This window comes from Cebidichthys violaceus, unplaced genomic scaffold (assembly GCF_023349555.1).
Source record: "Cebidichthys violaceus isolate CVI_PGR_0920_01 unplaced genomic scaffold, fCebVio1.0.p SCAF_112, whole genome shotgun sequence".
NCBI lineage: Eukaryota > Metazoa > Chordata > Actinopteri > Perciformes > Stichaeidae > Cebidichthys > Cebidichthys violaceus.
Genome location: NW_027176277.1, coordinates 293,473 through 305,663, shown reverse-complemented (window position 1 = coordinate 305,663; position 12,191 = coordinate 293,473). Strand labels below are relative to the sequence as shown.

Below are 12,191 nucleotides of genomic sequence, written 5' to 3'. Positions count from 1 at the left end.
TGTAAAGTTGAATGATGTCCTGTGAGTTAGTTAAATAAGTAGTTTGTCATTTTGGGTAATACGCTGCTTTGTTTAAGTGTTAGATGAGAGGATTGATACCGCAGTCATATCTGTGCGGTAAATACACGCTGAAGCTACCGGTTAGCTTCTCTTAGCTTAACGTAAACACCAGAGAGGGTCCTCGTACTACACTCAGCAGACCAGCCCCAGTGGGAAACTAATGTGATACATTATGAACACGATTAACCAGAAGTAAAATAGTAAACATCATTAGAGTAAAATGCAGCGGTGACTAAAAATACATGAAATAAAGACAAGTGATGTCAGTTGGACTTATTAACTCCGCTACATGGACTGTTTTCAGGGCGGACATTTTGACATAACAGGAACATCGTGACAAATCCTCACAGGAGCAGCACAGGTGTAGCTATTAGCATTATTGATGGATCCATTCTATTGGGGGTCCCATTCCAGTGAACCAGCATGCACGCCGCCGAGGCCTGAATGCAGGAACGCGCGGATGTTATTAATGTGACTTCAGTCGGAGACACTTACGGTAGAACAGAGACCATTTGTAGTCCGCTTAATCCCCCGTAATAAACGCCCACGTGACCGTTAAGTCTCATCGGCAACACCAATACCACATGAGGCGGAGGTTGGGAGGGTGCAGCAGCAGCAGCAGCAGCAGCGAGTGTCGCGTTCCCATACCTGTGCTGTACACCTGCATCGATATATGTTTGGATGCTGTGAACGGCTGTTACCAATCAGCCGAACGCAAGCGCCGCATCAGCGCTGTGCCTGAACCGACGCTACGCTTCATTAACTGCACCTGTGCTTTGCCTGCCGTGACATATTATGCCACAACATCATGAAAAATGGCTTTTGTAAGTGAACCTCTTTTCCGTTTTGTTTAGTTTTTCTCTCTGGTGTTACGGTTTGGGTTGCGAGGTTAAACGTGAGTCACGTCATAGTTCAATTGTAACGTAATTAATGCGCAGTGGCAACAAGCGTGAAAGAGAATGTGGCGTTGATAAAAGCTCCACTGTGGAGGACTTCCAAAGTCGGGAGCAACTTTGATGGCGTGAAGGTGGTTTTGGTTACAAAAGGTTGGATCTACAACAAGCCGATGTAATAAGAAGAGTTATCAGTGAGACAAGATCAGAACAACGGATCGGGTCGAGAGCGAGTAATCGCGACCTAAACTCAAGCAAACGCCGGCACCGCCGAGCCCTGATGCTTTGATAAACAACAACAATTAGCGATGAGGCATTTGTCGTAATTCATCGTTTTGTTACGGAACAAAAACCCACGATTCAGGAACGCAACACCCATCCCCCGTCCCAGACATCGAGTAAAAGTCAGCAAACCAAAAGGAAAAACTAGGTCCAATAGAATTATGGGCTTCCTTCTTTTTCTCCATTGAAAGCAACTGCCGACGTAATTTCGTTGTTTAACCAGCCAATCGATAATCACTTTGCGTGTCTCCCCCTTTTTGATGCCCTTTAGACTGTTTGACTCCCAACTATGTGATCGGCCGTCTGCGGCAGAACTCCTGCAGTCAGCAGCAAATTAGCCGGCGCTTTGTGCCCCTTCATGTGGAATTTTTTTTTTTCCTCTTCCTCTGGTGTTTTTTTTAATAAACTCCGGCTCACTAAAGATCACTGGCAAAAGGAGAATGCGTGGTGCACTTTCTAAGATAAGATTTTATACTTCGGAGCCTTGGTGTTATTGGACGGCATCTAGACGAGGGCGATAAAATAGACGAGACGAAGTCCATCTGCGCCTCTGATTGGATCCCGCAGCATCACATGTATCGGATGCACCATTAGTTCCACCGCGCAATGACTCATGTTAGCCTTAATCTAATAGCCCCGACATGAGACTATGTCACGCTCGCCACGCTGCTTTTAACCACCGGCCCCGCTCTGCAGACGCCTCTCCGCAACACTCAACAGATGCTAATTAACTTACAGAGAGCTATGATTACAGCAGCAGGAAATTGATTATTACTGGCTTCCCGCCGCGCCACACCCTACACTGCATTAATGGCCGGAGCATTAAAGATGCAACCTGTTGCTCGCCCGGCTCGTTTTAAATGGCTTTCTGCTGACGACTGAAGACGGCGTCCGTCATCGCGAAGCTTTAAAGTGGAATTTTTGCATATCGCGCGGCACATATCCTCTCTGACCTTTCATCCGAGGCTGTATTCAGCAACACTATTGCTTTCGATGCCATGTCCCATAAATACCCCGTTCGTCCTTCTTGGCACATAAACCAAATTTACTGACTTATAGACATGTTTATTCATTTGTGTCTCACTGAGGCTTTGCTTTCCAGTTTTGTTTTTTTTTCCCCCCTCTGAGCTGTTATTAGCGCAGCAAGGACTCACTGTCCTCTGGGTCACTTTAATACAACTCATTCACTGCAGCAGCAGGAGTGCATTGCTGCCTTTCTGAGACGTCTGCTTATAGAATAGTGACCTTTAATGAAAGTTGGATCATCGACGCGGACCGACGGAGTGACTGTGAGTCAAAGGCCAGGATCTCTGTGCTGAGATTGTGTGTTTACGTGGACTCTTGTGATCTCTTGCTGTTCTTCACTTTCAGCACGTCAGACCCTTTTAAAAATGTCGATGCAACGTTAATGAGTGAGTCACCGAATTATACTATTATTCTGGTCAAGGTTTACAGCATTCTTTGCAATTTCAATACTTTTCCTTTCCCTGGATAATATCAAGTATGTCCTTTCAGACCCCAAAAAAATTAATAAAATCAAATCTGTGAACAAATGCACCAATATCAAGACACGTAAAAAGAGAGTGTCTGACAGAATTCTACTTCCATGCTGTTATGTATCTCTTGATTTGGAAAGAGATCGATGCCTATAACCGCAGTGTGCGTCGGGTGCAGTTCCATGTTGTTGCCCTCTCTCACTCCCCACGGCTGTATTTACACTCTCAACATCTAATAAAGGCAAATAGTCTGAACAAACGAGTAGAAAAAAGACGAGATGGAGAGTCGCTGAGCCTTTGGCAGCTTAATACGTACGACTCTTAGGGTGGAAGAGAGACACAGAAAAGGCAGGAATAATAATAAATACGTGAATAAATAACTAAACTTGAAGCAGATATTAGGCAACCAAACGTCTACTGAATAAAAAACGTTGGTGGTTTTTCCTTTATTTGAGTGGATACGGGGGAGAGAGAGAGTAATTACATGCAACACAAATCCCAATGACTGAGAGGCTGCAGTTACAAGGCGTGGCCTGTAACCACTCGACTACCACAGCAGTGCTTCAACACAATCCTTCAACACGAAACGACTGACGGGAACTACATCGGCTTGTTGTGGCGTCTCAGCGACCAGGATCTGGACCAATAAGATATATATATATATATATATATATATATATATATATATATATATATATATATATATATATATATATATATATAATGATAACAGTTAAGATAAGATAACTCCCTCCCAATGATGGAAGAAGTACTCAGATCTTGTACTTAGAGGTATAGTAGTACCACAATGTAGAAATACTGTACTCAAAATATTACTAAAGTACAAAAGTATCAGCATAAAAGTACACTTAAAGGAAGAAAAGTAAAGTATTCATCATGCAGAATGTCCCCTTTTCAGAATGATGTGTATTATATGATCATATTATATATGGTTATAGTTGTTGATTTATGTGTTCTTCACTTCGCTCCAGAATCAGCACCATGGACAGCGATCAAACAGATTTATTCACTCAGTTCATTTTCTTTCAGACTTCAGATGAGCCGCAGTTCAAAACTACATTCAGCTGGTTCTAAGCATGTAGTTTATTTACACCGGAAAAGTCACACAATTATTGGTCCTGATTTTACCTTGGTTTGGTTGATGTCATTCAGCACACGTATTCAAATGATGATCAAGCCTTTATTGAACCATCCCATTGGGACGCCATCTTTTCCGAAGGACTCCTGGCCAAGACGGCAGCGGTGCAGAGTTCCAGGCGACGTACACGCAAACGCACTTAAATCACATAAAGCAAGCGTACGGTGTTGGCTGCAGAATCATACGCCGAGGAAGACAGACAGGAGAAAAACGGATCCAACGGAGGAAGAAATCACAATCTCCAAACCCTTCACTCCATTTTGAAAACGCTCTTATTGGGATCCGCCTGTCTAGCTGCCAAATCTGTCTGCGAACGGTTCCAGCCTGTAATTTCAAAAAGTACATTAATGTCTTATGTACCAACTTTAAACGATTATGAAGTGTGTAGTCTAAACTTTGCAGTATAAGTACTGTGGTGTACGAGTGGGCGGTAATGGATCCGCCTGTTTGAGAGTCTGTTTACTCCTTCGTCGAGCGTATTATCTCAGGTGCCACAGCCTGGATTTGAAATGAAAACCCCACATCTTAAATTCCACATCCATTCCACAGTTTTCAAACATTTCCGCTGCCAGTTATAGTGATTGGCATGTTGTGGGGGGGGGGGGGGGGGGGGGGGATTACAAGGCATAACTGAAACTTTGATAAACATTCTCTCCTACCCTGCCGGTTTGACTGACGTGGAATCTAACGCGCAGCGATTCCGGCGTTACAAACTCACTCCAAAGAACGTCACGTTGGATTTTGCACCGTTTCCAATCCCACGCTGTTAGCAAAGGAACAGAGGCTCGCGTGATCGTGAGCTTTGTTTTCCGTGAGCGGAACGCCGCCGCCGCACTGATGTTCGACGTGTTTGCAGTTTGACCTTTCGGAGCGTAGCCAGCACGACCTTCTGCAGTGAGAAACTCATCCGCGCAGTTATCATCACCAGCAATAAGCTAGAGGATTTAAATCTCCTTGCCGCTTCCTGTAATGAACGGAAACTAAAATCCAAAGGCTTCCCGTATTGGTGTTGCCTTTTGGGACGACAGTCTGCAGCTCGTGGCTTTAAGGAGACAATTGGACAAATATATATATATATATATATATATATATATATATATATTTTTATCTCCCTCGTCATCCTGCTGGCATTCGCACTTCCGTAATGACATACCGACAAGCTTACCTAAGCCCCGCAGCGAATAAAGTTTGATGTATGTGACTTACCCAAGAATTGATCGCCTGATCGGCCCAGATGGCGGCTGCATCGCTCCCGCAGCGCGACGCGTTCACTCCTGTTGTTCCTCATTTGTTTTAATTCGCTGAGCAGTTTCTCACTCTGCAACAACTTCTTTTCTTAGTCTTTTTCAGCACATTAAAAAAAGACATTCTTTTTTCTTTTTTGTGTGTGTGTGTGTGTGTGTGTGTGTGTGTGTGTGTGTGTGTCTCACCGTTGTGCAGGTTTAGTCTGCACACTGTACACAGGAGGATTATGTGCGTTCTCTTGCTTGTCTCCCCGCTCTCGCTCTAATCTGCTCCCCCCCCCCCCCCTCGCGCTCCGGCTCCCGCGGCCCCCGTTGTTGCCATGCCACCACATCGCACTGTACCGCGTGAAGCTCGATGGCCGCCGTGATAAGAGTCTGCAGGCTGCGGGGAGAGAGGGTTTAATGTGGCGGGGTTGAGAGCTTCTGCTTTCACACTTTTGCACAATGATTATTGGCACTAAATGAACCAAAGAAAAAGTGATGTCGAAAGGAGATTAAGCAAGAGGGAAACGCTTTCTCCAGATTTATAGCGCAGACACACAGATGAGAAGATTTGTTGTGCTGTTTCATGACCTCAGCTGCAGAGAGAAGGACGATTATATTAGAGAGTTTTAAGGAAAAGAAAAAGTACATTTGATTATATTTCCCTTTTTTTTTTCTGGATCTGCTCTCATTTTCATTTGTTGTTCGTTGCTAACGCAGGCTCAACACTCCCTCCATGTTTACACGTTGTCTTGATCAATTCAGTATAATATACATTTCACAGCACTTATTCTGCACAGCAACACCTTCGTGTGAGTTTCCCTTCTCTATCATAGATGCACTGTGTCCGTTGCACAAATTTTATGCAATGCTTTTTTTTTTTTTTTGTTGCGATCTCTGTGAAGCTACCGTCAGCGTCGACACTTCCTGCCCAGGTGTGTACACAGAGTTGAGTCTCATTGGCAATAGCTTCACAGCAATTACAAAAAAAACGTATTGAAAGAAGTGATTTCCAGCCCCGAAATGCTGCAACAACAAAAAATATATCAGTATATCTGGCAGGGAATGTGTTTGTAATGTTTTCCTCAGAGCAACATTTGTGAATCAACAGGAAAATTAGAATGAAATATTTATTTTTTGGGGGGGGATTTTCATCCTTACTGACAATAAAATCGGTCCTGCATTTAGATCGTTAACTTCCTGGTTAGATGACATCTTGTTTCGCAAATACATAACAATTTTTCAAAACAAGCCCAAAAGAACGCAACAGAAAACTCAGCAGCTTGCTCAACACGACACACAGTTTGGGATGAAGTATTGAGTCGTTCGTAGCTCGGCTTGCTGGCCGGGTTTAAAATGTATTTAACGTTGCAGTTTTCTGTTGTCATAATTAGAAGTGAAAAGACCATCAGGCCTCTGGTAAGCAGGTTGCGCTGCGTCGCAGGACAGAGGGCTGAAAATCTGGCCGCTACAAATTGATCCATTATTGAAGCTTAATTATCATCAGCCAGAAAGCCTGTTAAAACCCTGTGACAGTGTTTCCGGTGCCCAGCTAAGCTAGTTAGCTAATCTTGTTGGATGCTTGGCAAAAGAAGCATCGGAATTATTATTAAACCACCAGAGGGGGGGGACAACACAATTCATTGTTTGGCGTCGTCTTTTCAATGCAATGAGCACACTCTTCATGTCTGTCCTACGTCCTACGGTCTGTTTTTTTTGTTTCTGCTTGTTGTATCTCATCTAAATGCATTTTGCATGAGCTGCCTGTGGCTTGTGTAAAAATTTGATGTTCTTTTTTTTTACTTCTGCAGAGGCAGAATTACATCACGCTAACGGTGCGTCTGGCCTAGGCCTCGCTGTTGTGCCTCGCTGCCCCGCTCTGAGTCTCGTCTGGCACTGCTGTGTTGTGCTGTGCAGGGAAGGGCTTGGCACTGTGCGGGGGGGGACAGATGGTCTTAACGTGTGATCTAGTTGGAGGTCCAGAAACCGTAGCCCAGCAGGGACCCTGGCAGCCGACGATCGTGGCTCGACGTCCACGCGGTCCCTGGGTGGGACTCCGACAGTGCCTGCAACAGGACGGGGCCTCTCTCTCTCTCTCTCTCTCTCTCTCTCTCTCTCTCTCTCTCTCTCTCTCTCTCTCTCTCTCTCTCTCTCTGTCTCTCTCTCTCTCTCTCTCTCTCTGTCTCTCTCTCTGTCTCTCTGTCTCTCTGTCTCTCTCTCTCTCTCTCTCTCTCCCTCTCCCAACCACCAAAGCCAGCTGGTTCACCTCTGATGTTGTTTTGCACGCTGCCACCATCGCAAACAGGCCCCTGAAATCATATCCAAAACAGACGCCTATCATAATAAAAGCAGAATGATTCTCCTCCGTTTGCATAATAGCGGCATGTAATAGATACTGTTAGATGGAAAAATAGCAGCAGACAGATATTTTTCAGGCAAGCTTCAGCTCCGAGGCTTAAAGTCTGCTCGGGATGCCGTTGATGTGCGTGTGGGTGGTTGTACCATATGAGCTTTTTTTTTTTTTTTTTTTAAATTAATATGAATGGTCGCGCGTGCCAGCATGTTGGACGGATAGGTTTGATGGAAAGAGACAGGCCGAAAAGATGAACTGCAGCGTTGCCGTTTTACAGCTGCTTGTGTTTTTATTTTGTGTGTGTGTGTGTGTGTGTGTGTGTGTGTGTGTGTGTGTGTGTGTTTGTGTGTGTGTGTGTGTGTGTGTTGATGAAGTTGTCACGGGCGACTCGCTAATCCCAACCAACGCTGCAACGGAACGTTCCGCCGTTTACCGCACGGGGGAAAATTCATCAAGTCATCGCAGATCAAGTCACAGTGTCACGGACGCCGTTGAAATAGTAACAAGGGCGAGCTACCGAGGGCCTGGGTGATGTGGAGCTGAAAAAAAAGAAAAGAAAAGAAAAAAGGCATTTATTTTAGCCAGCCTCTCGCCGGCTGGGCTGATGCACTCCACGGTTAGTCAGCACTCCCGCCACTTTGCCAGCTCAGCTTTTTTTTATTCCCTGCCCCTGGAAATTGAGTTTTGCTGGCCCTGTAATGTACTCAAAACTACATCTGCAACTGACTGATAGATCTACGCTTTGTTGCGCCTGACGGATGGCTGTGAAAATGAACATTTTTGCCACGGCGTGTTGCTGTGTCAAGAGGAAGGTCACTTTAGATTTTCTTCCCCTGCTCGCCGAGGAACCTCTGCTCGGGGTGAAGCCGAATCGACCATTTTGTCTCTAGTTTTTTTTTTTTTATATTTACATCAGCTCGTTGGGTGCAGTGAGACGACAGGTTTCTGGATTGTTTTGTTCCACTGCTGCCTGACTGCACTGCGAGGGCAGAAACACGGCCTCTCCTCCGATGTGTCAACAATATCTATTATTTGTGGAGAGGCTTTAGATCTACAGAGTGGTAATTGTGTGTGTGTGTGTGTGTGTGTGTGTGTGTGTGTGTGCGGCTGCTTAATAAATACCACAAGATGACAGATCTTTATTGCGGAGCAGCAGTCGGAGTATGACACTCCAAAGAGCAATTTCGGACCGTTAACAAGGCCTGGACCACGAATACCTCACAGCAGAAATGTCACAAGGCCTCCCTTTCCGCACCTCTTCCACCTCCTCCTCCTCCTCACTCCCCCTCTCTCCTGCTTCCTCAGCTCTCCAGTGGACATTCGACGAATTGTGGTTCATCTCTTTCAATTTGCCGTCCGTGTTACACTTCGTTTCATGCCCCGTGGGGGTAGGGTGGGGGTGGGGGGGGTGGGGGGGGGGCGCGGGGTGGAGGCTGGAACGGCGGCCTCGGCCAGGTCCGCAGAGAGCCGATAACCTTTCGTGTGTTGCTTTAGCGCGCTGTGTAAAGAACAATCAGAGCTTATCAGCATCGACTACAGGCGAATGCTAATTCAATGTCACGCGGACGGACTGCAGGGGGGAGAAGCAGAGCGGCTCTCACTCTGACAGACCGATGTCTGCGGCAGGCAAATAACTTTTAAGAAGACCGAAAGCCCGTTCTACGCTGCGATCCACCGCTCTAATCTGAAATGTTCCTGCTGTGCTTTAATCGTTTGTGCACATGAATTAGCAGAAAATATGATATACGACAGGTGACGTGTGTGCGGTATATACAGTATAACATCTCCGGCCAACAAAACTCATTTCTCCCTGCAGACATTTTTTAAATGTACAACACCTTATAGTGTTGCATATAATTTGGTATTTCCAAAGGGCATCCTGATTTATCACAGGGAACTTTAATCACAGCACACTGTTGTGCGTAACAAAATATAATTACTTTAAAAAAAAAAAAATCTGAATGCAAATAGGATTGACAACATAACAACACAATGGAAATTTCATAACATTGCTGCATTGTCCATTGAGTGCGACAATGGTGTGCTTTAAAGTGGTACAATTACTTTCAACACTAGAACCCTTTGCCTAGAATTACCTACAGAGGAAAAAAAAGCTTTCAGTATTAAGTGTAGCAAAATGTCAAAAGGAGGAAACAATCTGACTGTGCAGCTGCAGTGAAAGCTAGCATTAACAGGGGAGTCATTTATGGGCCGCCAGCTGGTCTGTAAAGGTTACTACCACAGGCGATTCAGACCTGGTGGTTCAACAAGAACCTGATTAACAACTACAGGCTTGTAGACGCATCAACATGTGAAGATGCTTTCCTGTCTGGTGACCGTGAAACAGGAAAATATTGACAATCTGACGTCTCTCTCTGTGGGTGTGAGAGTCTAATAACGTGCCTCTTTTGCCCCCCCCCCCCCTCTTTTTTGTCTTTCGCCCCCTCTCAGCGCGAATCGTGCGGAGTCGCCAGTGGTGCGAGATGGCTCCCTGCCTGGAGGGGGAGGTCTGCAGCTACCTGTTCAACCGATCCGGCTGGACCTGCACCAGGGGCAGCGGTCGCATCAAGACCGTCACGGTAACTGACATGACATAAAACTGATACACGCCTGTGTGCGGCTTCACGGCGGCCATTTTTCAGCGTGGGCAGCGAAAAAAACGTCCGGGTACCACTTCTTTTAAATAATATTGTAAAGACAGTAAACAGAGGCTGCTACTAAGTGTTCTGAACTGCTCTGTCTGTAACCCACCTCTAACTTTGCTCTGTTGTTTGCGCTGCACCAATAAAAGAAGATGGATAGAAGATGCCAGCTTAGCTCCGCACCTCATTAGTATTGGAAACATGCATACTGAACTTAAAACCTTCGTGTTCTGCATTAATCCGGGAATTCTATTCCACCAGGTAAACGTGAACTCCTCTCAGACCATCTCGAATACACTAGTATTCTGACTAGGACTACTCACTATTTCGGGATCTCCTCCCATAAATAAATCAGTTCTGTGCACTCGCTCAAACAAGAGATCAGACATTCGAGGCGTCGGGCGTGAGAGAAATCATTTTAGCCGACAACAGTCCATGACCTCTCCCTGACTTTGCGAGAGATTCAAACGAACACAAAACACGTTACATTTTTAAAGCCTCCAATATGGTGTCATCTGGTCCTCTGTAGGCTCCTCTCGCGGTGCAACATGCATCCAATGCCTCAGAGCTGCCAATGCCGCAGTGCTGACTGAGGCTTTTGCTCTGCGATCAGCTCTCATCTGATTCGGGAATGCACAAAGCCGGCGAGCGGTTAGCAGTCCGAGCGAGGGTTCGCTCGATCTTCTACTTTTTTGTTAGAAAGGAAGAATCGATATGAATGTTTGAAAGTCGAGAGTAGGGGGGGGAAACAAACAAGGGATGACAGGGTGGATGGAGGGCAGGAGAGACCGCCGTCCTCATCGCCAGGGACACCGGGCCGAAGCTCAACCTGTGACTGGATCTCTTGATTTTCTCTTATCTCCCTCACTTGCTTGTGTCTTCATCGGTCTCGCTCCTCCTCCTCCTCCGCCTCCTCCATCCAGTAGCCCTGGGCAGCTGCGTCACATTTCATGCACGCATTCCCATCGTGCTGTAATCTACCCTGACAGCACACTTAGGTTAGTGTTTTGCTTTTTATACATACATTTACAAAAAAAGAAAATGCAGATTTTTGTGTTCCGCAGCATATTCTCAATAAGCTGTTGCAGAGGAGGTTTTTTTTTTTTACTGCAGAAGTTAATCACAAGTGATGCTGCTGCTGTGTTTTTTTTTTTGCTTTGTTTGGTTTTGGAGGGGGCTTTGGCAGCAGAAGAGAGGAGGTATCCGGAGGTATTTGTTGTGAGAACCTGAAATGGGAGGAAAGAGCGTCCTGGAAGATAAATGAAAATGCGAAATCTATAAGGAGGATTGATCAGGCGGGAGACAAGAGAGGGGGGGGGGGGGGGGGGAGTAGAGTGCCAGGCTGGCGCTCGGCCGCTGGCCAAGCTCCGTCTGGCCACGTCTCTGGGCAAGTATCTTGGGTGTGGAGAGCGAGTTCTAATTGCGAGAGCACCTGTCTTCACATGTTCGTAAATCCCATTGCACAGCAGCACTCTGAAAGCTGATAATGGCCGCACTCATTATCCGCGCTGGAGGTGCGGAGGCTCGACGTATAGTGGAGTTAGCCGCTGAAATAACGTGACAAATGTACCCGGCGACGGGCAAATCATGCGTCTAATAATGAACATATCGTGCCGCTAATACCGGTTGAACATTGGGGTTCAATAGCGTCTTATCGAATCTAAATCCAGTGTAGCGTTCCCCATATCCAATCTACTTAAGTTCAGCTTTCAACAATTGTAAGGTAACCAAAGTAAAAAAAAAAAAATGACTTAAAGATCCAATTTAGATTTGTATTCTGAGTGCTGAGAGAAACACTTCAGTTTTGTGTGGCAGCCTAATTACTGCTCACAACCTGTAGCTACAAGCTTGACATTGAGATAAGCAGCAGAGGACGTGAAATGTTGATTAAGCGGTTCTGACACATTGAGGAGATTGACGACACCCGCCGGTGTTAACGTCTTATTTTTCCACAAGCTCTGTGGCGTTCCAACACGTTCTCCTTCTCATTCGGTCCAAACGGCAGCGGCTTGGTCTTTCCAAAATAAGAGTTTACAGGAAACAACTTGGTTAGGTTTAGCGCAACATCATAGTTTGAGTT

At 45.7% G+C, this 12,191-nt stretch overlaps 1 protein-coding gene across 6 annotated transcripts in view; it reads left to right on the top strand.

Annotated features, from left to right (window-relative positions):
- tafa5l (TAFA chemokine like family member 5, like) overlaps positions 1–12,191 on the top strand; it is a 41,937-nt gene that overhangs the window by 18,535 nt on the left and 11,211 nt on the right. For all 6 annotated transcript variants that reach the window (XR_011102222.1, XM_068705279.1, XM_068705280.1 and 3 more), the window contains one exon: positions 9,921–10,048. Coding sequence is in view for 5 of the 6 variants with exons in the window: in XM_068705279.1 (XP_068561380.1) it covers positions 9,921–10,048 (128 nt within the window). In the remaining variant the exon portion in view is untranslated. The remainder of the gene's footprint in view (positions 1–9,920; positions 10,049–12,191) is intronic.